We start from the raw sequence: 25975 nt of genomic DNA, 5'->3' as shown, positions 1-25975 counted from the left end.
TTTGTCAACTATTTACCACTCAACATGCTCATTGAAGAAAGGATTAGGATTTTGGAAGACAAGACTGGGCGTGGGTAGGACTACGTTAGAAAGCAAGAGTGCCAGAAGAGAGGAGACATTAGATGAGTGGCTAATGCGCTGGGAACAGAGTAAGAAAGTGAGGGAAACGTTCGTATATATTCCAAACATCAGAAGGAGACTTGATCAAGATTGGGAGATATACCATTATTGGACACAGTTTGTCACAGCATATGCAAATTGCAAGGTGAATGTGAGTGTGGATGGATGGAGATTTAACTTAGTGGAAGAGGACCCAGACAGCACACTTTATCCCAGGGACATCCCATAGTAGTCCCATATGTCCTGAGAATGTCTCGGGATATGTGCGCTATCCTCAGGATATCCCGCAAAATCCCGGGACGAGTACGAAATCCACAGGATATCCTACAATATACCGTAATGTCCCGGGATTTGTAAGTTAACCTCAGGATATCCTGTAAAGTCCCGGGATATGTACGAATGCCATAGGATATCCCAGAATGTCCCATGACATCCCGGGACATGTACAAAATCCACTGGATATCCTGTAATGTCCCGTAATGTCCCGGTAACAAACTGAAGAAAAAAAATACTACCACTGATGAAATGTACAGTATATCTAAATTTAAATGTTCAACAAGGCCAATATATAATAATTTGTTTTTTTCACTAGTGCTTTCAGAAACTTGGTTTCCATCTTCAGGCTGTGTTTACACTAGTACAAAAAGTAAATATTTACTTAATAAATTAATTTTAAACAAAGTTAAAACAGATGATTTAAAGGATATTGGAAAAATAAAAAATAATATTAGAAAAATTAATCTTTTGAATTTTGGATATGTTACAGTGTTGTTCTTGATGTAATTATTTTCAGTAATTCCGAATTTATAATTATTGGGCCGTCTTCATTATTTAACAAATAATTTTGGTCTGTTTTTTTTTTTCTAAAAATAAGATTCCCACGCATTAAGATGTTGAGGTTTTATAATTTATTTTAAAAGTTTAAGGTTTCCCAGATTGAAAATATGTCTTGTTAATACTATGGCTAGCAAGGGTTGACTTTACTTTACTGACATATTACTACCACTGAGTTCAGGAAAACTAGAGTTCTATCATAGTTGTGTGGAATGTGAATTTAATTCTAACTTTAAATTAATAAAACAACAAAAAACTAATTTTAATTATATAACAATCAATTATTACAGTGCTAATCTAATGGTGATTAAATAATCTATATTCAAATACCAGTATCCTCTCCAACTACCAGAAAAACAATTCAACTACTTGAGGCCTAAACAGATTAACAGAATCATATATAGCCTATACTGTAGTATCAAAAATATTTTAAGTATTGCGACCATTGCAACTGTCGGCTACTCTTTAACAACTTGAAAACATCCATAATCAACAAGCGCAGATAGCTCAGGAGGTAAGGTAAGAGGCTCACAAGGCGAAGGTACCAGGTTCAAAACCCGTCTGGGCCAAAAACTTTTTTCTCGTTTTTTTCTTCAAAATTTGTGTTTATTAACTATTTAATCAATTTACTAAACTTATAATTAAGCTTTTCATACTAAATCTATATTATTTTGTGTTTTTTATGTTCAGGCCCAGACCACACTTTATCCCAGGGACATCCCATAGTAGTCCCATATGTCCTGAGAATGTCCTGAGGACTACCCTGGGATGACCTCGGATGTCCCACGGATATGCGTGTGAGCTTATCCTTAGGACATCCCCGGGCGGGGACATTAGGCATTCCTGTGGATATCCTGTGATATCCCAAGTTGCCCATAGGACCACTATGGGATATCTTGCATATCCTGTCGCAATATCCGTGGGATGTCCTGAGGAGAAAGTGTGCTGTCTGGGGAAGTATGCAGATGCGGAGAAATAGAGACCGCGAGTCACGTATTGATGTTGAATTGTCCACTTCAGGAGGCAAATATGAAAGAACAGGAAGAAGTCTTGGATAGGAAAGGTCTAGAGAAGAGAAAATGAAAATTGATCAAAGACAAGGAAACAATTGAGATTCTTAGGAAAGTAGTTAAGAAATACATACAGGCTTTTTAATTTTAAAAAGAAACAAACATAAACAAAGAAGGAAAACTTTCTCCATGAAGGGGAGAGGAAAGGTTAGAGCGAATTCCAATTATCCCTATTGCTAAGGTGGTAGGGGGAAGGGAGTCATGATGTGTCTGGACGAAAATTATAAGTGGCCGAAAGGTGAGAAGAAAGACCATTTTTCATGGTTGATTGGCCTGGCAAATAAGTCCCAGACTTAAGCCAGGTGGTGGTGGGAACGAGGGGCTTTGGTTATCATGGTGGAATTTAGGTTATCGTCACGAATACTAGAAAAGACCCATAGGTCATAAACACAATCAGATTTGGGCCATAAACATCATTTGTTTATGTTTGATCCATACCAGTATTTTTCTAGTATTCGTGGTTATTGTTGATTAATCAAAAGATGATCTTTTACTAACTTTCGCAAAACTAACTGCAAAAACGGCAGATAAACTGCGAACTCAATCAGGCCTTTTACCGTCTCCACCTTTAACAATAAAACCAAGAAACCCGAAAACGCCAAATAAAAAAGATCAATACGAATCCTTCTTCTCCTATGTCTAGATTGCACACGATTCCTTGCGCTAGGTTGGCTAGTTATAGACTATTGTAAAAACATTGAATCTTTTAAAACTAGAGAACCCGAGCGGCTCATGAAACATAATGCCGAGGAAAACGTTATGCTTAAATTCAAGTAATTCTAGTTACAACTTAGAGTTGTTTAAACACTTGTTAGAAACTAATTTTAATATCTGTATTTGCGTCGTCAAGGTTCACCTACATTATTTCTGCTCTCAGTTTTAACTGATAACTAACTTCTAATTAATGCTAAACGATCTGCTTCAATTCGAGTTAACATGATGCTACAATGTTTTTCCAGCATTGAGAGAAGAAAACTGTTGCCTTACTGATAACCTGTGTTAAGTAATTTAAGTTGGGTCATTTACATAAATACTAATTCCTTCACTTGTTTGGTCTAATATTGCCACTAAAACTTTCAATAGCAAATGAGTTTTTGAAACTTCTTATTTCGACTTGAAATGTCTGGATTGTGTTGGTGAATTCAGTCAAAAAACTTTGTATAAGTTTGTCCGTGGAACTGGCAATATAACCTAGAAGTAAAACAATCCATTTGCGTTTTTCTAAATTGAAGTAGAGGAGTAATACAAAAGTTAACAATAAAAACATAAGGTCCGCCAAGATTTGGTATAATCTTACTACCGGTACCGGTACTTGAACTTATCATAGTCAAGGCATTCTTAATAAATGTTTTGAAATATCTCGATCCGTCAATGTCAGAAGTAAACATTTCTTCCATGCATTCATTTCATCTGACATTTACTTTACCACCGTGAAAACACTATGTGCTTCGTGTATTTTATCACTTCCAAAGTAAGTTGCATAGCAGAGCTGGCCAATATTATCCATCTCACCAAGTGAATGTGTATCTGGATGGGTATCTGTTAGACCAGGCCTCTCTTTTTATAGTCTCCTCATACGCATAAGATATCTTATTATTAATTGTCTCATCCTCCCGTTTTCAATATTTCTTCTTTGAACTTGAGGCATTTCTGATCTTCCAACAAAACTGATTAACTGTTTAACTTGGTCTTAACCTACTGAATATTACAAACATCAATATTTACTCCCAAAAAGCTAATGAATTTCTTTTTATAACCAGCTGTTTTTTGTTTTTAAATTTGTTCTATGTATTTCTTATGGGGAAAACCCGACCTTTGAGAGGGCCTCACCCCCTTAAGAGTAAGAATTTTAAAATTCTAAAACCTTAATGCAAAACTACATATTGAGACGAATCTTTTGACACCTTAAACGTTGAAATTGGTCCACAAATAAGGGAGGAGTTGCGTTAACAAAAAACGGCTTCACGTATTATATATATAGATAGATAGATAGATGTATGAATTAATTTATTACCCATGAATACATACTCTTGAAAGGTATTGCACTGTGAAAATGTGACTGAAGAAAAGCATTTCTGCATCAACACAAATCAAAATTCGATACAGTTCATAACATAGACCATTGACCCATTTATCACAAGTGTATCAACACTCTTAAGTGTCCAATTATTCCTCTATTTTTTGTCTATTCATATGAAACGACTTTTTACAGAGAGGATAGGCACACTGCCTCCGCCGGCACTCGTGGCAGATTCCCTTACAGCCACCTCTCTCAGCCTAGAGTGGGATGGTCCGAGACTTCCTAACATCAGCTACCTGGTCCAGTGGAGGTACGAGGAGATAGCAGACACATGGCAGTACTGCCGCAACCAGAGCTGGGGGCCTCACGCTACTGTCCGAGTAGACAATCTGCAGCCCTACACCAAGTATAGGGTGAGAGAATTGATTATAGAAATGTTGTATTAGTTGATTGTGTAAGTTTTCTTGTTAATTTTAGTTTCATATGTATCTAGGAGCTTTGTATTGTGTCCGTTCCTGTTCCTGGTGAAATCTATAGTATTCTCTGATAAGTTTTCATACCACGTAAATGGGTTTCTTGATTGTTATCTCAAGAGTTTCATTTCCGATCCCTGAGTCTTTTGGTATGTCTGATGTATTCTTATTGGCTTCAGAAAAAATTATCAATTTAGACCTACTGGTAAAATTATTTGTAGGATCAGGAAAGGCGAGAAATATTTATACACTCTCCTCCTTCAAGTAAATGGTCCCAAGGTTCAAAACTATCTTCTAGCAAAGTCCACCCAGTGTCAAGTCAGGGCTCCTGGCAACTTGGACAGTCAAAAAGGATCCCAAGAATAAATCCATGTAATGGGATTTATATGATGTCAACCGACTAAGAGATAATGTAAATTGAATAGCCAAAGCACTACCGATACTGGACATTTTCTTGTATTCAATGATTGGCATCCATCTTGGAGAAAGGCAAGTCAGATGGCCTCCTGGAGCGAACGGATGCTCAAAAAGTAAAGTCGTACACACTAGCTGTTACGGACTATGTTAAAAACCATACCAAACTAAACCAGTTAACCTTTATAGGTATTCTCTTTAACCTGACACCTCACTCTTTTATGTTTCAGTTCCGCATCGCCTTGCTGCTGTCGCCCCACCACACGGAGCCTATAGTTTCAGAGCCGTCTCTAGTGATCAGCACATTGCCCGGGGGCGCCCCTGCCTCTCCCCCCGCCATAGTACGCACCACCGCTGCCGACCCATCCCGTGTCTCCGTGTCTTGGGAGCCCGGTCCCTTCCCCAACGGTCCCATCCTCTCCTTTGTGCTGCAGATCAATGAGTTACCGCAGGGCTACACGGCCCTCAAGGTAACATGGAGAAAATTATAGCAATGAACCCTCAAAATGCTTTTTGGCATTGATTTTTCTAGTCGTGATAAAATGCTCTTAAGCATCGCTTCTTTGTGTATGACTCAAAAAATGTAGAATTGAGCTTTTTAAGATGCTTTTTAGCATGAAACTGCATACAAAAATGAGACGATAGAGCAATAAAACATTGCCATACACAGTTTTATTTATTATTACATACATTGAAAATTGTATCTTCAAGCTGTATAAAACATGCTTTTCTTCTTGAATAATTCTAAGTTAAAATGCTTTTCCCACTCCTTTACTGTTTCCATGTATCTGAAATTATCATGTTGCATACTGTGCTTTAGGCATGCTATATTCTACAATAATAGTTGAATCAAACTGAAAATGAATTGAAGAAAAAAAAATCAAAAGAATAATAATTCTATTTTAATATTGAAACAGGCAAGCTTTGTAGTTTACCAAAGGCTCATAGAGCTTTTAACATGTAGCTGATAAGTGACTCTAACTTATAAGTGGCTCTGAGAGCTTAGCATAAGGATCTAATACCAAAGGTTGGATCTAAACTACTATATAGTTTAAGATTGACAAAAATAAATCACTTTCATTTAACAACTGGTGTGGCTTTCAGAGCTTTTCTTGCCAGTCAGAAAGGTGTTTTGGGAATATGTATTTGTCACTAAGTGATATGTGTAGCTGGGATTGGTTCTGGCAGTTTTGTTTTAAACATTGTGTCTAATAAAATTATAAGTAATAATTTAAAAGTTAAAATATACTTTTTGTTGTAATAACTCTTATTTGCTTGGCGTCTTTACCAAAGGCTACATTGTGCTTAGAAAATCCAGGAAAATTATTTTGGTTTAATACAAAACCTGTGGTAAAATGGTATGATTATTGTGTACATTCCATCTTTTCTATATTAAAAAATAAATAATGTTCATTGCACTGGTATCCCAAAAAACCTTACCCATTCCATCTTTTCTATATTAAAAAATAAATAATGTTCATTGCACTGGTATCCCAAAAAAACCTTACCCCGAAAATGTTTGTTTTTTTGGAAATTTTACAACCCCAGTGTACATAAACAAAATGTATAGACTAATATCAGCAATTCGGTATTATAACTGAATTAGGGGGGTACTTTGATCAATTTATGACTTTCCAATATTTTTTATTCCATTTTGTATTTCAATCAGATTAACATATCTGTGACAAATTTTTATACAGTTCTATACTTTTTTTTAACTGCCAGAACAATCTTACATTCATAGAAAACACATTCCCTGAAAGGGAACGGGTATTCTATTGTGACCCTTGTTTTAAATGCAAAAATCCACCCAAAATTGTTGTAAAAAACCAACAGTATTTGGATCTGCAGCTGATGATCTACTAATAATTTTTGTTCCTTCTTCAATCTTTTGTGCTTTTGTCTGTTGTCCTGAGTGTTTTTATAAGCATGGGTGGCATTCAAATAGTTTTACAATACTAGCCCACTATTGTTTCATAATTAATCACAATTATTAGAGTAATATAACAAACTTTGACTTATTTAGTCGGAATAAGTAAAAAAAATGAAGAGTCAAAAAAAGAGTAAAGTTTCTGGGTTAAATCTCTTGAATCTGTGTTGTATCACAATTTCTTCACAACAACCTAATGAAATAGGGAAATACATAACATAATTATAGTTCGGCCGCTTAGAAAACGACCTGCGCGCTAATGCTAAACCAATGCTAGAGGAGGTCGCTTTCTAAGCGGCCGAACTATAATCAGTTATAACCATGATAATTTTAAATTAAACAATTACTGTTAGAATATTGTTAAACATTTTACTAACTAGCTATTTACACGTGTTTGTTTCACTAACCTAAGTGTCCTTTGTTTGTTTCTATGAATTAATATTTAATTACAGAAACATCCAGCATGCCATGTGTCTGCATGTTTTCGTAGTAGTGATAACTTTGTATAGTTTACATAATAATTTTATATAATTTTATGATTGAATTAGTTTTCAAGCTGTCAAAATCTATTATTTCAACAATTATTAAAAGTTAATAAGATGCAGGCCACTATACAACTCAAATGTAGATCAAATTCAGTCCTGATCAGTTACAGAATTAACAGTATTTTTATCAGCTTGTTAATCACAGTAAGAATTTGAAAGACGATAGTTTCATATTCATAGCGAGTCCGCAGTTTGCTAAACAGGTAGCTCTGTGGCTGCTCTATGGTTGGTAAGATAAACATTACAGGTTCTGAATCATCTAAACATCCACTGCTTTATCACTTTGGTTACTAGTGGCTTGCTAATGTGATTTATATGTACGTAGTAACAACCTACTCCACTGCCCTTAGATTTCTGCTCAAATCAGCAGTCTTTTTGTGACAGTTGAGATTTTCAAAATTTAAAAAATTAGAGTTAAGGAGTTAACTTCTTGTAGTTTTTAGAGATCTAAGTATTTTAGTGGGAGTTTGGAAGATAGTTGGTAACACGGCTACTGAGAGTCCTCTTATTAAATTGTTGACAATGTTTATTTTGTAATATAATAACCGATAAATTGGATCAATCATCAATGTTGACTTAATTTTCTTGTGTTTATTAAGGCATACTAATAATAGGGGTGGTGTAAATATAGTTTGTCTGTACAACGCACACGTTTTAGTTAGACGAGATTGTTTACCAACCTAAACTTCCCCAGGACATACCAGCTTCGGAGAACAAGGATTTCTACATGTTCCAAAACCTGATGCCGTCGAGAAATTATTCTGTTTCCGTCTCGATGAGAAATGCAGCTGGCCTGGGTCCTGTAGCCACTGCCTTTGTGACAACCCCGGCTTTTGCTGAAGGTGAGAGCTTAGTGTACAACAAAGAATGTCAAGCCTCTAGAACTATTGTTATCTAATATTTCAGTTATCCCTAAGTGTATAAGCTATGTACAGTAATATATTTGTTTATTACCCAAACAGAAATGAAAAGATTTTCAATAATGTGTATGAAATTAAGTAAACCTAAGTGTAACCTCTTTTTGCTTTATTATGACCCTTGAGATTTACATTAGCTCTTGGCATGTTAGCGTTACACTATTACTTTTGCCAAAAATAAACTATTAATCTTCTTACAATGTTCAATAACAATAACCAATATTTTCATCTAGTTAAAAAAGTTATCCATTTGGAAAAAGTTTTTGAAAGAAAATACAGGTAGAGGTCGTGCGGAACGAGGTGAAGCCTGAGATTTTCGGCGGGAACGGTCTAAAGCGGGGAAATCCATGGTGGGGGTAGGAGACGAGCCGATCGTCGCCTCGCATAGCGACACTTCCCCCGCCACACCACTATTCCCCTCCAAGCTTCACCTCGTTCCGCACGACCTCTAACTTATAATCAACTGTGGCTTTCAACTACGATTTCATTACTATAAAATGTTATTTGTTATTTTCAGTCAAAGAGACTCAACAGCTGATTCTGATAATGGGAGCCAGGAACACGGTCATCAGCCAAGCTGCAGATCTGTTAGACGATCCTGTAGTCATGTACAAGACAACTCATCATATCAAAGGTTTGTGGTTGATAAGCGAGTTTGAGGACTTGAGAATCAACTGAGAGTGTTTTCCTACTTGTCAAGAAAAATTTACTTATTCTTTAATAGGCTACTGTGTATGTTCTGTAAAAACTTAGGAATTCAAACATTCAAGTGTTTTTTTATTGTTGTGTATTTTATTATTTTATTTCAAACAACAAAAGCATTGTTAACTCTTAGTTACTTACATCCAAGCTCATCGTTTAACTAACCGACCAATTAAACTCACTTCAGTGTTTTTAGCTAGACAAACCTTTATGTTTTATAGGTGTGGCGGTGCATGTGCGGAAGGAGTTGCTGTTTGTGTCAGACTCGTCCAGTACCGTGTGGGTGTCGTCATCTCGCTCGTACACAACACCGGAGCCCCTTCTGCGTGGGGGCTCGGGGGGCCTCATTCCTCACCACCTGAGTGTAGACTGGCTAAACGATCAGCTGTATATCCTGGCACAGTCAAAGGGCAGCGCACTCTGGCAGGTGAGAGGTTTTACAAGTGTTGGGAAAAGTCAAGGAATATTGCTTTTTTTTGGCCGCAACATAGAGTAAAAGGGTCTAGGTTTTGAGGATTTTTGTCAGGATAGTAGGTTTATCTGGATAGGAAAGAGTCCTCTTTTGCACAACTAACATCAAATACTTTACACCACAATATTATGAAAGGGCGGAATTTTTGTATTTCACTGTCACTCACAGCACTTTCAACCGAGGAAGTTATGATGAGTTAAGAGAGGATTTGCCTGAGTGGACTCATACATTCATGTAAATCTACTATACCAACAAAGATTATTGGTTATGTGAGGAATATAGAATATATTGAATAAATCTCTCAAACTCTTATACTGATGCTGTTTTATATTCTACAATGTTTCTTCCTCTCAATTGACAACTCGAACATATTTCAGGTGGTTCGGTGTAACCTAGATGGCTCTGGGTTGACAGTTGCAGTCGCTGGATTCGTCACTAAACCTCACCATATGGAAGTCGACCCTTATAATGGGTAATTATGTCTAAATAACAAACAAATATACCTGCAATGCTACATTGTGTATCTTGTATATCTTGCATTAGATTAAGGAAACACCCAAGCTTGTGAAAAACTTTTGTAATTTATTCTACTGTAGTATTTAATTCTGCTTGGAACTAGTTCCACACTAAAAGGCTGGATGAATGTTAGTTTACTGGTTCGAAGCTTAATTATTCAATTCAATTATTTAAGATGGGAATCCCACTAGGAGCGTATTTTAACACAAATAAGAGTGCAGGATAAGTGTAGATAGTGGTGCGATCTTGTTAATTCTTGAGAGTAGTTCAAAGGTGTTTACTAGACTCACCTTCACCTACATTCTAATTTAGCTGAAAGACGCACATACTAAAATGTCACTGTGTGATATAAATGATTGAATATTTTAAATGATTTAATGGTTTTAATAATGAAATGGTCAAATATGATTGAGTTGTTGAAATTACCATGACTGAAACTCTTAAGTGATCTTTGCCCTAAAAAAACTTCCTGGTTAATTAATAACCATAACTTACAATAAATTATGTAGTAGTATTCAATAGTGCATCACTCTTACTTTCTCCCCCTATACCATAGTATATGGAGAAAGTAGCCTATTGTTTTCGTCAAAATTTTCGAGTTTGAGTTTTGAGTGGATATATTCGTTTTGGGTCCCCCTGGACCCAAAAAAGTGGTTTTCGAAGTGATGTCTGTGTGTCTGTGTGTCTGGATGTGTACAGAGCTAGGGACTACACCTGTGGTCCGATTTCAATGAAATTTGGTATGTAGGTTCTAATCCATGGTATCTCCAGGCGTTTTTTTCAATTTTTTAAAATTTTGATTTTTAATGGGGATTTTCCCATAAAAACCCATAAAAAACCGGAAAAATCACATTTTCTCGAAAATCGCCCGAACGATTTTGATAAAAATTTAGTATGTTGTAGCCCTTTAAATTCTGAACAAAATGGTACAAATCCCATTTCTGTAAAAATTACGGTTCAAAAGTTATGGTAAATTTTGTTATTTTCACATAAAAACCCCATAAAATAACAAAAAATAGGATTTTAGAAAAAATCCGGTTTTAGTTTAACATAGTATGTTATGGTCCTTAAAGTTTTGATAGTTTTTTCATTAAAAAAAAATATTTTTAATGGGAATTTCCCCATAAAACCCTATAAAATAACGGAAAAGTAGGATTTTCCCAAAAACGGCCCGAACGATTTTGATAAAAATTTGGTATGTTATAGTCCTTTATATTCTGAAAAAAATGGTATGAATCCCATTTCTGTAAAAATACGGTTCAAAAGTTATTGTAAATTATGTTATTTTCCCATAAAAACCCCATAAAATAACGGAAAAATAGGATTTTCAGAAAAATGGCCCGAACGATTTTGATAAAATTTTTGTATGTAGTCCTTTAAATTCTGAACAAAATTGTACTAATCCCAATTCCGTATATTTACTCTCACCGCTTACACCTGATAAAGGTTGTTGACAAACTTATGGGAGAAAGTATGTGTCAGAATGCTAATACCGTTTATTTTATATTGTGTTCTGCAGCTACCTGTTCTGGGTGGTACAAGGCCCGGTGGGAGGAGGTCTCTACCGACTGGACCTGGCAGACATCAGCAACGGAGTGAAACACGAGGTCATCCCAGACCAGATATTGGCCAGTCCTCACCTCGGGGCCTTCACTGTCGACCACACCAGCTTCCGCATCCTGGTACCCAACCAGGCGGAGAACACGGTCGTAGCTGTGTCACTGGACGGGTGAGTTCTTCACTTTATGATACTGAAGTAGACATTATCTAGGTGGACCAGCTGTAACACATTTTTAATAAAAAAGAACATAGTTGAATGAGCGCACACACAGAATGTGCTGATTTCAAAATGTATATTTTCTTCCTCAGTTTCCTCACTGTGATTGTTGATGTAACATAAAAGATGCTGTAGGTTGAACTCTCAGTTTTGTTTGGTTAACATGAGCAACGTGAGCCTTGAACTCGCCCTAGTTTGTGGAACATGCTTACTGGTTTTTAGAGCATACTGGTCTAACCACCAGTAAGCATTTTTGGCAAAAAAGGGCGAGTTCGAGGCTCACGTTTGGCAGCATTCGTCGTTGCAACTCGAGCAAAAAATTCCGCTAAACATTCAGCAGAACATCTGGCAATAGTGTATTGCAAGCATTAGAGTACACACAGATTAAAAATAGTCTACTAGATCAATAAGAAAATTTGTGAATGTAGGTAAGTGTAGTTTTGAGTAGTTATGACCCAGATGCCTTTTCAACGATAAGATAGAAAAGGAAACCAGCCATGTAAACATTCACTTGCTAAAGCTGTAACCAGTTTTGAAATAAAAATTAGTACTTGAATTGAGGCATCACTAGAGTCTGTCAATGTGAATTACTGATTTCCTTCAAAAATGTCAAAATTGTTAACCAAACAAAACTGAAAGTTCAACCTATAGCATCTTTTATGTCACATCAACAAGCACGGTGAGGAAACTGAGGAAGAAAATATACATTTTGAATATAAATAGTCATATTTTAACTTCTGGCACTCGTCTTTGCTCGTATACTTTGACTCGTCCCAAAGACAGACAAAAATGGAGCGCAGGTGAGCACGAATCATGGTGAGACAAACTGTCCCGAGCGTACACGAGCAGACCAGGTACTCTATCGCGCTTGCCTATATCTGGCAATAGTACTGCTAGCATAAGAAAACCATTTAAACTAACTAAAACCATTTAAACTAACTGTTCTCGAGGAAAATTCTAATTTCCTTGCATTACAGCCATGAAGTGACGGATATTCGCAGTAACACACAACAGCCGCAGTTTCACAACGTCATTTCCCTTGCGATGGCTAACGGCCTCTTCTACTGGACCAATGGGGAGAGAGTCCTGACAGAGGAGTATCACGCTGGACAGGTATGTATCATAGCTTAATTGGTGTACATTTGAATGTGAATGTGTCAACATTATTTATTATCAGTACCGGCACTGTTTGTCAGGAAAAGTAGACTTTTCTTGCAAAGGAATTTTTCTAGTACAAAGTAGTTATATCTAACAGTCTAATGATTGAAGGATAGTGCAATAATATTCCAAACCATTAAGTAGTAATCTATCCTACAGTTTTCAAATATAATTACGAACCAACAGTTGACCACTAATTATGATAGTGTCTGGCTTCTTTGTTACAAACAGGACAGTTATTTCCACAACCTAGTATACACTGATGAGGCTAAACCAGCGTTTGTGAGCATCACTGTGAACTTGCCTTCGTCCCAGCCTATACCTGTGCCTGTGAACCCTCCAACTGGAGTACAGGCTGTGCTAGGATCTCACACGGCCAAGGTGTCTTGGACTGTACCTCACCTGCTGGGCGGACAGGGTCAGTTGGTCAATTTTTAATTAAAGTTTTACATGTCATTGAACTTTTCCCAGTTTCAGGAACGGTTTAATGTTATTATAAATTTTACTAAGATTTTATTTTTTCAATGAGTTCTTTAGAGACTATTCCACAATTATATAAGAAAAAATATTTTGTCGCAGGTCTTCTGGATTATGTTTATTGGCATTGGCATTTTAAAAATTGTTTTAAAAAAACCGTCCAAATCTCGTTCTTATCTTTGTATAATGTTGACTTTCTATTTGGTAGCAGCATTAACACACTCGCTGCCCATCAATGGCCGGCGCAACCCAGTGTGGTGCGACGCAGTGTCAAACGAACCCGATTGACGGACAATTGGATTTAAAATTGCCAATTGCAGGGAGAAAGACCGGACAACAAGTCAATATCTAAGCTTGCCAAGCAGGGATTTTACGGGGAAATTTTCTACCAACCTACACCACAACAATAGACTGGTTTTAGATACACAATACTAACGTGTACCAACCGTCCTTGGCAAGAGCCTGAGCCACACTGACTGGGCAAACAATGCATTGGGTTCTGTCTCCCTGGTGACGCAGCCGCAGAGAGCGTGTTACAACCAAATGTTGCATCAAACCTGCTCAGGATCGAATCAGAAAACTTCAGATTTACTCGGCTTTCCAAACCATCGGCTTGACAGACTAAAATCATTGTCTACATCTATCTACATCACTCTCTATAACTGTGTTTGTAATTGTGACAATCCATATAAGGGTAAATATAGTAAAAGAGATACCTGATGAAGATGCTCACACCTGTGGTGAAATTCAGCGCATCATAATACCAGAATACAATACTCGTATACGATTGTAGAATACTACTTCTTGAAGAACTCAGGAAGAAAATGTTATCTTAATTATTGAAATGGCTTTTCATTCTCAATGCTGATTTTCCCTGGGTTTATGTCTACTGACAGAATTATTTATATTTTAACAAAAATAAATGATTTTATTATTATCAAAATAATTAAAACAAAACTTTTGCAGGTAAAGGCGCTTGGCAAAACTGGTCTTACCAACTGAGCATCCGTAACACAGCAGAAGAGCTAGTCAATGCAGAGGAGCTAGATTGGAGAGAAATCAACTCAACCTATTACACTGTGCACGACCTCAAACCAAAGGCAGAATATGTAGTGAAGGCTGCGGCATATACGAGTGCAGGCATTGGACCTTGGAGCTCCGAGTTTCGAGGGAAGACTCTGCGTCAGACAAGTGAGGCGAACGCCCCGAGTATCTTGTGGTCGGCCGCTGAGGGCCTGCTGAGATCTGACGTGACAGGGGAGCGAGTGGAGACTCTGATACATCGGGACACGCTCAAGGTAAGATGTAAATAAATATTGATAGTACTTTAAGGTTAGAGTTTATAACAAGATTGGAATACACTTGGGGTAGGAATAAACTTGAATGAAAACAAATAATTTTTCCAACAGGACAGAAACGGATACCATCACATCACGGACATAGCGTGGTATCGTGACCAGCTGTACTTGGTCAGCAACACAAGTCACGTTCACTGGTACAACGTGACCAGTCATAAACGTGGCCGACTACGTGACCTGGAGTCTGTGGGCAGTATAGCCGTGGACTGGGTGGGCAGAAAACTCTACTGGTCGAATCCCAAACAACAGCTGGTAATTCACTGTTTTATGTATATAATTTTTGTGAATGCTGAGTTCCATTGAAATGGCTTTACATTGCCGTCAATGTCTGTGAACAAAAAGTTAAAGGCTCTAAGTGTATTTCTTTTGTTCCGACTAAAACACAATCTTGGTCGAGGTATTTTTTAGGCTATTTAATTAATAAACATAAAAAAACACTATTTATAAATACCGGTAGTAGAAAGTATGTCTTAGGTATAATTTATCATAACAGTCAATGTCATGCTATGACTGATAGTACTAACTAGGGTGGTCTGCCGTTACACTTTAGACGCATAAATGAGCGAAGCATTATTTAAAGATTGTCAATGGCTAAAGCAGCTAACAACCTACAATATTTTCCCTTTCAACAGATTCACCGTTTGTTTGCCCGATATTATTTAAGTTCTAAAGAATGAAAAATTTATCTGATACCTAGTTCATTTATTTAGTTAAGAATAAGAATTGATAAAAGGTTATTAGACATGTGTATTTGACATTTCGTTTAAACGGTCAAGAGCTTCTTTCTTGTAGTTGGTGTAGCGCTTCATCACTAATGGTTATGTCAAAATAGAATGGGTTATTTGCCTTCAGCCAAATAAGTGCTTGCTGTAGTTTTTCACGTCGAACTTTGAAATCGATATGGCCAAAGACGCCTTGACGTTGGACAATGATGACTTTTAAGTTTTCGGGTAGTGTAGGTAAGACAGATGCTATTTCATTAATATATCTTGCTCAACAATGATGTTACCTTTGTAGTGAAACTGAATAGCGGGATGTACTCGTGCAATAAACATTTGTTCTACAATAGTCAGGTCAGTTAATTCGTTCGGGACACTTGACACATCCATATTATTTAACGCCGTGAATTTAGTTGCATTTGAACGACAACGCGAACAAATCGGAGATTGGTTTGAAGCTGTTTGTTGTTGGGGATGACAGTTAGTGCAAGTGTAAAATTTTAGTGCATCTAATTCATGTTGGAATTGATTAGCTAACTGCCTATCATTATCAGCTTCTTCCGCCACTGCTTCATCTGGTTCTTCTTGTTCACGACGCCACTCTCTTACAATATTTGCATTATTGGTGCGTCGACTAATATTACGACGTGGCCTTTGAGGCATACTCAAAACAAATATAGCAAAACTGTTACTTCCATAGATAAACTGTTACATTCCAACTTTAACCTAGGATGAAAGTAAACATTGAAATGTAAACAAAACAGTTACAAACAATTAACATATGTTTATCTTATTTAAATGAAACGAAATAAACCCATATGTCATAAACCCAATATAATTTTTCTTTCAACTTACATTAAAATAACAAGCGAAATTGCGTGACCCGTAAAATAAAATCCAGAAGGAAATTTGCAAATATTTTTTACCAAAACATTGTGCTCAGTATTCTTTAGCTGTTGGCCAAATTTCATATCAATTGGTCAAGCCATTACATTCTGATGATCTTACAAAGAAGTTACAAAGTGAGGGAAAGTGAGCTTCGCTCAATTATGCTGCATGAATATCATGTTAATTTCAAAGTTTTATACAGGTGAGAATTAATTTCTGAATGTAATGATAATGATGGTTATCACATCAGAAAAGTTATTCCTTTCCCTTCAATACTAGAAAAGAAGGATATTGGAAATTGGACTTGTTAGACACTCACTTGAAAATGTTGAGCTTGTATCATGACTATTGTTCTAAGTCTCCCTTTAAAATCTTTCACATGAGCTCTTTCAGAACCAATGTAACCAATGTAACCAATGTTTTCTCCATATAATCACATCTCCCATGACAACTTCTATCTCAATCTATGTTCCTCATATCGATTCAATCCCAATGATAACATTCATAAAGAAACTGCCAAATTGCAGCTGAAGTTCTTGACACGAGGCAAATCCAAAGTATTGATACAACTTTATCCAACATAACATCTTCTGAAGCCTGCAAATTATTTTTCCAGATTATCCGTGGCAACCTGAACGGCAGCCAGCAGGAGCCGTTACCCATCCTCACAGTTGCCAAGGAGTTAAACGTAGACGCTGTAGAAGGTTTTATCTACTGGTCCACAGGTCACGCGGTGGAAAGTGCGAGGCTCAACGGCAAACACAAGAAAACATACTATCCTGCCGAACTGTTTTCTGGCAAACAAGGTGAGATTTTAGCAATTTCATCCATGTTGAAGATTTGTATTTTCATGAAAATATGTGTATTTCTTTTATTCCATTGTAGAAATAATTTAGATGAATTTCATTATCTATTTAGGGTAAACATTTTGTATTGTATTTTTTTTTTTTGTATAGTAAAGTGGGTTGGTAACATATAGAATTTTTGTGAATATTACTTTACTACCATCGATGATAAACATACTTGGGGCAACACTGAAGAGACTATTGTTTCTTTAGTGATACAACACTGACACACTAGCACTAGAACTGTTAACTATTAGCTCATGTTTGGCGTAGTAAAACAAAATATTTGCCTATGCATAAAATAATATAGCTATTTCAGCAGTAAATATATTCTTATATACTAAAAAACTGTTACGAATCTTATGACAGCTAGCCTGGCCATACTACTTGACCGAATTACACGCGGTTGGTACCAAATGAAAGATATTTGCCAGTAGATGTGCTGAATCCCTTTGTAAATTAAAATAGGCTCAAAAATAAACACGAAAAATGAATTTGAAATTAAAAAAAAAATAACATGGGCCTTATGGGTTACCGATGGTGACAAAATTATAGCAAAATATTAACAGAAAATCCAAACAAATTCCAATCACATGTTTATTTACAGTGTGGGGTGGAAAATAGAGAAGTCTGTACATTACATATTTTTGATCGAGTAAACATTCCACATTGGTTTGACCACGGGGCTACCTCTAGGAACCAATATAAAAATAAACTTTTCTTATGGAGATTTAAAATAGGGCAAAAAATTGAAGCTTATGACAGCTAGCCTGACTATACTGCTGGACCAAATTACACGTGGGTTGTATTAAATATTCAAATGAAAGTCGGTCCTATATGAGCAGGTTTTATTTTTATTTTGGAAATATTTATGTTAATTGGGTCAAAAATGGAAATTAAACTTTTCATATGGAGATTTAACATGGGGCTAATTCTATATATTAATAGACAAGCATGTTTATTAAAAACCTTTTTTCTCAGCTCCTGTGCATCGCAGGGAAAATCTATGCATACTGTTGGAAATATATTTGCCTGTAGATGTTCAGAATCCATTGTTTACTATCTTCATTTTTCAGTTATGGGTCTTACGATTGACATGGATACTCGGTCGGTTTTTTGGATCGTGAGAAGTTACGAAGGATCCTCACTTTTTCGAGCTGCTACAGCAGACAGACTGAAACATGGAGAAGAAATCGAGCCTCAGAAAGTGTCCAGTTTACAGTACCCCAACATGCAAGGTAGGTTATTTAATGGGCAATGAAGTTAAAAAAAAAGTTTAAATTCCACAAAACAGATATTTTGTGATCATGATTTCCTGTAAGCTTTCTAATAAGTTGCCTAGACAGGTTACGACACTTTCATAAGGAGTGTTTCAGATATAAGATAATTTTATTTTATAATGAACCATTATTTTTGCATTGATAGGGAATTCAAGTAAACAAAGTGATAAGCCAATGTTTTAGTGTCAGATATTTTTTGGCTGGTAAATAGTTCTAACAATCTGTTCCATGACATTGCAGGACCTCTATGTTACTTCGACAATCATCTAGTGTGGTTGAGAGATGATCGCTACGCAGTCATAGGAGACATGCAGGGACAGAACTCTGCAGTCCTCAGTGGCCTTAGTCTCTCTGAGCTGAACATGGTGACTATCATGGATCACGCTCTGCACTACGCCCCAAGTGAGTTCAGAATCTGTATCTCTTTATTGTCAATTTCACCATTACATTTGCTATATGGTTTATGGCAAAGTCATACAATTTTATATATAGGTACACACAGTATATTCCTGATGGGCAGTAGACTTGTCTCATTATTTTCTTTATTACACTGTGATTTTTGTCTCGGTTCAGCTATTAAATCAGCTGATTGTAATTCAAGAATCAGCTGTGGTTGCATCTTATTGTCTTTATAAAATTTATCAGTTATTATAGATTCTCTTACAAAGTATGTCATTTAAAGAAATTACACAAATGAAGCTAGTTACTACCTGCTTTACACAGGCAGTTCCCTTGACTTAAATTCAGTTGAATTTTATTCTCAGAAATTTTTTCAAACACCTTGAGGTAAAAATATTTCATGTTTATTAGGAGGAAGAAAATTGTCAGAAGTGAGCGTCATTCCACAGCCGATATCTCAACAGTCATTGAGAGTTGAAGGAGGTTTTGAAGAGTTTACAATACTGTGGGATCCGGTCACCAACGTCAACTATGGTCAAGTCTTTTATGAAATCAAAATCAGAAACCTGAACAAGAAAGACATAACAGTAAGTGCAAGTCTCTGACTAATGTTTAGAGTAAAACTAGTTTATCTGCCAGTGTAACTGTAATTGGTGAGTTAATTAAACATTATTAAATTAATTTGAATATGCCTGATCGTATCAAAAGAAGTTTATTATAGAACACTCAGCTTGTCCTGAGCTCTTTATACTGAGGCATATTTTTCAAAAATCACCAGAAAGCAGCTAGTAAAGGCAATATAAAGGCAATATTCTACCTCAATATATTTTTTCAAACACCAGAGTAATTGTAATTTAAATATCTAGTAAACTGTGAGATTAGACTTTTTTGTTGTTGTTTTTAATTGTTTTACAAGCTAGAACGTCTAGGCTCCAAGGACTCTTAAGATGCCTGAACCATAGACTATAACTAATTGTAGATAAACAATTTACGACTCGGTTACAAAGAATGACAATGAATAAATGACAAATGAGTGATTGTAAGGGGCTTAAAGGAATTAATAAGAAAGCTATAAGACACAAGACATTTTTATTTACGACTTTGTTACAGAGAGAGACGACAGAGCCTTTCTGGGTTTACGAGAGTCCGAGTGAGTTGGTGCCATACTCTCCACTGTTTGTGAGTGTGCGAGCACTGACCTACTGGGGAGCCTCATCGTCTGCTAGGGCGCTTCTCCACTCTCCTCCTTCTATACCCTCCCCTCCCACCAACCCCCGAGTCTTTGTGTCCTACAACAGGAACCCAGTCAAGGAGAACAGAGTGAGCATATCCTTGTGTTTTAAATTGTTAGTTTGATGCAAAAGTACGTCTAACAATTTTAGTGAGTCTGTGGCTCAGTTGGTAGCGTCACTGACTTCAGGCCCAAGGCAGCGATGTCGTGGGTTCGGATCCTGGTCACTGCCAAAAACATTTTATCAGTACAGATCACCTTCATACCGTACCGGCCCACTCCTTCCTTTGCTGTATACGATCCACGCACAGGCAGTTATTCTATGTAAACGGGCAAATGCAAGGTTAAAAGAGGCTGCTGACCTCTTTCAAAAAAGTCCTGAGGTACAGAGTAGTGGTAGTATGACACTCAGGAAACATGGGATCCAGTTTAAATCCTGTCAATTACAAATTTTAATGGATTGCTATGTAATGCGGCTTAGAGCTGATGAAAAAAATCATTTTGCTAACCTCTTCAAAAAAACAATGCTATCTTTCAAGTATTTGTATCCATACCAAAAGCTGTTTAAAAATTGCTCTTAACAAGTTTTACCAAACACTGGTCTTAAAAAACTTTGACCCAATTTATAAAACTTACACAATAATCCATGTGTAATATTAAGTTGCTCTTAAATTAACTCAACAGCCATTTCTTCCTCACACTATTTAGACACCGATTCTTCTAGTCATATTTGATTGTTCTCGCTTCCAGGAGATCATCGCCGTGTTCCGATGGGACTCGCCGGTGTCGCCCAACGGTGTTGTGGTCAAGTACCAGGTCAAGTGTTGGTTGGATGGTTCAGACTTCCAGGTGTGTGACAACACAGAACTGCCTGCCTCAACCCTGGAATATGTAGTTCCAAACCTGCCTCAAAATACCACCATTTACTTTAAGGTACGCCATGGATCAATAGAAATACTCTTTGATTCAGTGCTTGTCCTATTGAGCTTAACTTAATGCTGACTAATAAATACTGTCAACTTCAAGCAACATGTGACTATAAGCTTTGGACATGAGGCTCCACCACTTTTAAAATAGACTAGAGAATGAAAGACAATTACCTGGATCCTGTCTGGTGTTTTTGTAACCTCATCTACAGAACGATCATTATCAACATGTAGAAGGTAGGAATCAATAACATTTTACTTAATTCACATGTTGAAGTGATTCAAGAAAAACAAAAATTAAGGTAAAACATGTTGATTTCTCCAAGTTTCTTCCTGTATAAGCCTTGCATTGCACCCACTGATTTCTATTGAATACACTAATTTCTAATCAAGTAAAACTGAAATGAGATCTTATGATAAACTATGTCTATCTTCTATATAACAAATTATTACAGAAACTACGGGGAAACAATAATTTTAGACTGTGGCACAATTTGAGTTGATCCAACTACAAGCACTGTGAGTGGCTCATTCAACTGTTCTTGCTGGACTATAGATTGGATGTATACTTCAAAATTACAAATTCGATAATTAATTGTACTGTATAATTGTTCACTATTCCTTCATTCACATCACGATAATATAATGTGATAATGTGCCACTTTCCCTTAGAAAAGTATAGAATTGGTTATTGTCATTAAACCTATACATGTAATAGACAGTGTCACATTTAAAATCATATCAAGCCTAAAAAATAGCTATGATTGATACCTTAAATATACACCTTACACGACTACAACACAGACTTTGCGTATAGCAATGAATTATTCTAAACTATTTGACGTCCCACAGGCAGCTGCTTGCACAGAGGTAGGCTGCGGGTCGTTCACACCACCAGTTTTTGGAGACTCTGGTATTGAGACACCAGTGCCTCGGCTGCTGCTCTCTACTGGCGACGCCGTGCAGATCACAGACTGTGACAAACGTGAGAACCAGACGTTGTCTCGCAGCGGTGCTGTCGTGGACCTAGCGTACTCTAGCCATGATGACCGAGTGTACTGGATAGACGACAACAACCATCTAGTCACATCTCGGCTGTATACTCCGGAGAAGACAAAGGTGAGGGAAAGATCTGAATGGCTTGTAACGGTTTTTGGACATTTTGAAAGGAAACAGTGTTAATGCTGGTATCGAACCTTCAACATAATATGTAATATGTTTCTAAGAACCGATCTGAGTTGAATATTGAGCACTCCCAGATACCAGCATATACAACAGTCCAGATTGTACTAACATCTTGCACAGAAGTGTCCGTTGTGTTTCCCTATCCATCATTTGTACTAAATGTTGTTTTCCTTCAGGATTGTTTTTGTTTTGGCTTCTACACAGTACTCTGTGTAGTGGTTTAATTAAATCCCAGATCCCAAAAAATCTTAAAAACTTTTTCTTTTCAAGCGTGATTTAAAAATTCCTCAGTAACTCCTTAAATAACAAAATATCTTATCAACATCTTTAGTTTGTGCCATTCTGTTCAGTTGCTGAGCCTCAACAACACAGGACTGAGTCTAGCTGTAGACTGGGTGGGAAGATTCCTGTACTGGGCCGAGCGTAGTTACAACAGTAGAGCGTCTGTCATACACTCGCTCGACCTCAACACTGAGCGGCCGACACAGCGTGTTGTACTCTCCCGTCCTGCTCCCGTCGTCAAACTCCAGGTCCATCCTCTCACCAGGTACCCTAACACTGTTCATATTTGATTGGGTAGGAACTTCAGCTACATTGTGCCATGATATACTAGAAGTACAAGCTGTTTTTGAAATATTAAAAAATGTTTTAATCTTAATGTTATTTATATTTGGCATACGGTACAAAAATAGTTATTATAAAACTAAATGTTATTTTGCATGTAAATATAATTGTTTGAAAAGGTTGTTGGGAATACTGTGTACTGTTAGGGAACATTAACTACTAATATTCATGTTAAAACACTAAAAAATATGTCTATAATAACTTAAACTAGTTTTATTATTAAAGACTTAGATGTTAATTCATGTCCATAAAAATTTGTTTTGCCTTCTTCAGCAACAAAGTACAAAACTATAAATTGAAAACACCAAATTTATAGTTCAATCAGATTTGAGAAAAAGCTTTTTATTATAACTTTGAAAATGAAGGTGAACAATCATTTGACAGACAAATTAAAAAATGTATGACTCTGTTGAGGTTAAATTGTATTAAACTCTAGTTTTCAGTATTCGTACATACTAAGCTCATATTTTTCAGTATGCTGTACTGGGTGGAGGAAAGACTACATGGTATAGGAAGTCTAATGAGAAGTAGGACAGATGGTTCTGAAATACGTCCTTTCTTCCCAACTAGCCTAACAGTTTCCAGGTACCATAATTCTTAAATACTTCTACTTCGCCTCTTAAATAAAGACATTTTTCATTTCATAATTGGAACATGTACTTCATAGTTTTACTTGTAGTAAATACTGAAGCCATTATTCATAATGAATTTTAACTCCATGATACTTTATTTAGTTTCTCCGAACAGAGGAGGTACGTTTGCTAACATTTTGTAAAGTTCATAAACTGTCAATGATCATACATTTTCTTCATTACATTTAAAGTTATGTAACACTGTTACAATTAAAATAGTCACAGTATAACTGATATGGTATGCACACGAGGCCTTTCTGTAAATTAAGGTCTATTTCTAGTTTCTACCAAACTCATGTTCAAAGAAAGCTACGGTAAAAAGCCACTAATCCTACCTTGGCTATGATTCCTTGCTTAATCCGACCTTGCCATCTCATATTGATGAAAATTTTATTGTGGTACTATTGTGTCAAGGTCATGCATGGGGAGACCATCACCATCTCCAACAACAGCGGCAAAAATCCAGATAATCCCCCCAGGATCCCGGAAACATTTATTCATCCTCCGCAACGTGACAAACTATTGATCGTCTCCCAAGGACATGGGAATATTATCATTGTCTTCTACGATCATGGAATAATCCTAGATAAATCCAACGGTCATGGGACATTAAAATTGTCTCCAACAGTCACGGAAACCATCATTATCTGCGATTGCGGCAATAACCTCCTAAATATCTGCTGCGGTAAAGGAAACATCACAATGTCTCCCGCGATCGTAACAAGTTATTAAACCTCTCCTGCGGGAACATTATTATCGTCTTCCACGATCCTGTGGGATCATTAAATGTCAGCAAAAACAATTAATTTTGTCATTTAATATGCTTCTCGGATAATAAGACCTTTCACTGTTCCGACGATGTTGGTGACGGGGGACGGATAAACAGGGTTGTACTGTAAATACAAAACCTCCCTAGCAGGATTCTCGCATTGTTACCAAAGTAGTTGGATGGAAACCTTAAGCTGAGGATAGACCTTGTACATATTTATATTTTGATTTCATACAGAGAACTGTATCTGTATTGTAGATCTCCCTCCACTAAAAGCTGTAACGTAGTTCCTAAATTACTATATGTATGTGTTAGATGGACCCGTAATGCATGTAACTGTCCTGACGCTCCTGACGTGGGCGCTGCCATTGCCATCGACCAATCAGAACCTGACTCTCCACAGCTGCTGTTTGTTGACGCGTGGACCAATCACATTGTAGCATCAGATATGGACGGCTGTTCTTGTAACATGCTTGTCAACACTTCCTTCGTATCTGCAGCTGGTCAGTACCAATCATCGCTCTAGATTTATGACTAAGTATATACTACATTTGGATTAAGTTTGGTTATTCAAAAGAGGGTGGTTAGTAATTAGACAGAAGAATCTCTTTTATTTGGAAACCTCAGGACTGGATCTTTGTTTGAATTTAAAAACCATTAGATTTTAAAGTAAAGATGAAAGGGTGGGTTTCCAAACCAAACATGGGATTTGAACAATTACAAAACTTCAGATATCAGGTTCTGACTTTTTTGTTTACATGGCACATATGCAAAATCGAATGAGATAAAATAAATTTCTTTTGATTTCCTTCCAAATTTTTTCTCAAAGCTAACTTATTATAAGTCAAATTCAAACCATTTGTAAAACCTATTTTTTGCCTTTTTGGCCTTGTTGTTTGCTTTATCGTTTGTAACAGATTCCTTTGTTCCCCACCATGTTTGAGTTTTATTATCTTTTTATTGGTCCACAGATTTTCTCAATAGGTACTCAACAGGTAAAACCTTTACTCACCACTTCTATATATAGACTTCATTCTAACACTTAAACATACTCCATCTTACCTAACAATATTGTGTTCAGGCCTACCTCCCACCTCAATGACAGTAGATCATCGTCTGGTGTATTGGTCCAACGCCTCTGAAGGGAGGATCTACTCTGTAGTCAAGGCTTCTGACAACTCGATGATGGCCAGTCTGGTCGGAGGAGTGTCATCCATCAACGCTACAGGAGTACGCAACATAGCAGCCGTCGGTTCCCACCTACAGCCTTACCCAGGTAAACGATTCACTCCTACATGACGTTAAATATTTATTACAAAACAAGATGAGTTTAAAAACTTTATTTTCTTCAGTTTTATTTTCTCCTCTAACCATCTTAAAACTCATGTCAAACTAAAACTTCACTACTTCTTTACTATTTCGGCCATTTTTGGGTAACTGGGAAGAGTGACAAGTGATTTGATTAATTCAATCAACTCTGTGAAGAAATAATATTCTGTGAAATATCAGTGTTATGTGACCTGTTATTATGTATCTAGGCTCATGTACTTTAATTTTCCCAAGTATGCTAGTTCTTATCTTAATGACATTTAAAAAAAGTCCTATTCAAAAAATGAATGAATTAATTTAAATTATTCTTCAGAAAACATATTTATACTATGTTGTCCTTGTAGTTAGGAAGAACGTATAATTAA

The 25975-nt window shown here is 36.6% G+C and overlaps 1 protein-coding gene across 2 annotated transcripts in view; it reads left to right on the top strand.

Moving 5' to 3' along the window:
- Positions 1-25975, top strand: part of LOC128991545 (proto-oncogene tyrosine-protein kinase ROS) — a 93068-nt gene that overhangs the window by 54751 nt on the left and 12342 nt on the right. Inside the window, exons 5-26 of one of the 2 annotated variants that reach the window (XM_054414527.1) lie at positions 4237-4457; positions 5162-5272; positions 8101-8248; positions 8841-8957; positions 9247-9452; positions 9875-9969; positions 11533-11742; positions 12768-12903; positions 13180-13366; positions 14392-14723; positions 14835-15035; positions 17007-17196; positions 18312-18473; positions 18756-18917; positions 19326-19501; positions 20025-20234; positions 20896-21078; positions 21924-22190; positions 22607-22803; positions 23355-23465; positions 24597-24784; positions 25363-25557. In XM_054414527.1, coding sequence (XP_054270502.1) covers positions 4237-4457; positions 5162-5272; positions 8101-8248; positions 8841-8957; positions 9247-9452; positions 9875-9969; positions 11533-11742; positions 12768-12903; positions 13180-13366; positions 14392-14723; positions 14835-15035; positions 17007-17196; positions 18312-18473; positions 18756-18917; positions 19326-19501; positions 20025-20234; positions 20896-21078; positions 21924-22190; positions 22607-22803; positions 23355-23465; positions 24597-24784; positions 25363-25557 — 4005 coding nt within the window. Of the gene's footprint in view, positions 1-4236; positions 4458-5161; positions 5402-8100; positions 8249-8840; positions 8958-9246; positions 9453-9874; positions 9970-11532; positions 11743-12767; positions 12904-13179; positions 13367-14391; positions 14724-14834; positions 15036-17006; positions 17197-18311; positions 18474-18755; positions 18918-19325; positions 19502-20024; positions 20235-20895; positions 21079-21923; positions 22191-22606; positions 22804-23354; positions 23466-24596; positions 24785-25362; positions 25558-25975 lie in introns of both variants that reach the window. The other variant, XM_054414526.1, reaches the window with a different exon arrangement.

This window comes from Macrosteles quadrilineatus, unplaced genomic scaffold (assembly GCF_028750875.1).
Source record: "Macrosteles quadrilineatus isolate MER2022 unplaced genomic scaffold, UCM_ALF_1.0 Scaffold_4__1_contigs__length_99947679, whole genome shotgun sequence".
NCBI lineage: Eukaryota > Metazoa > Arthropoda > Insecta > Hemiptera > Cicadellidae > Macrosteles > Macrosteles quadrilineatus.
The sequence above is the reverse complement of the archived record's forward strand: the minus strand, read 5'-3'. Positions and strand labels throughout refer to the sequence as shown.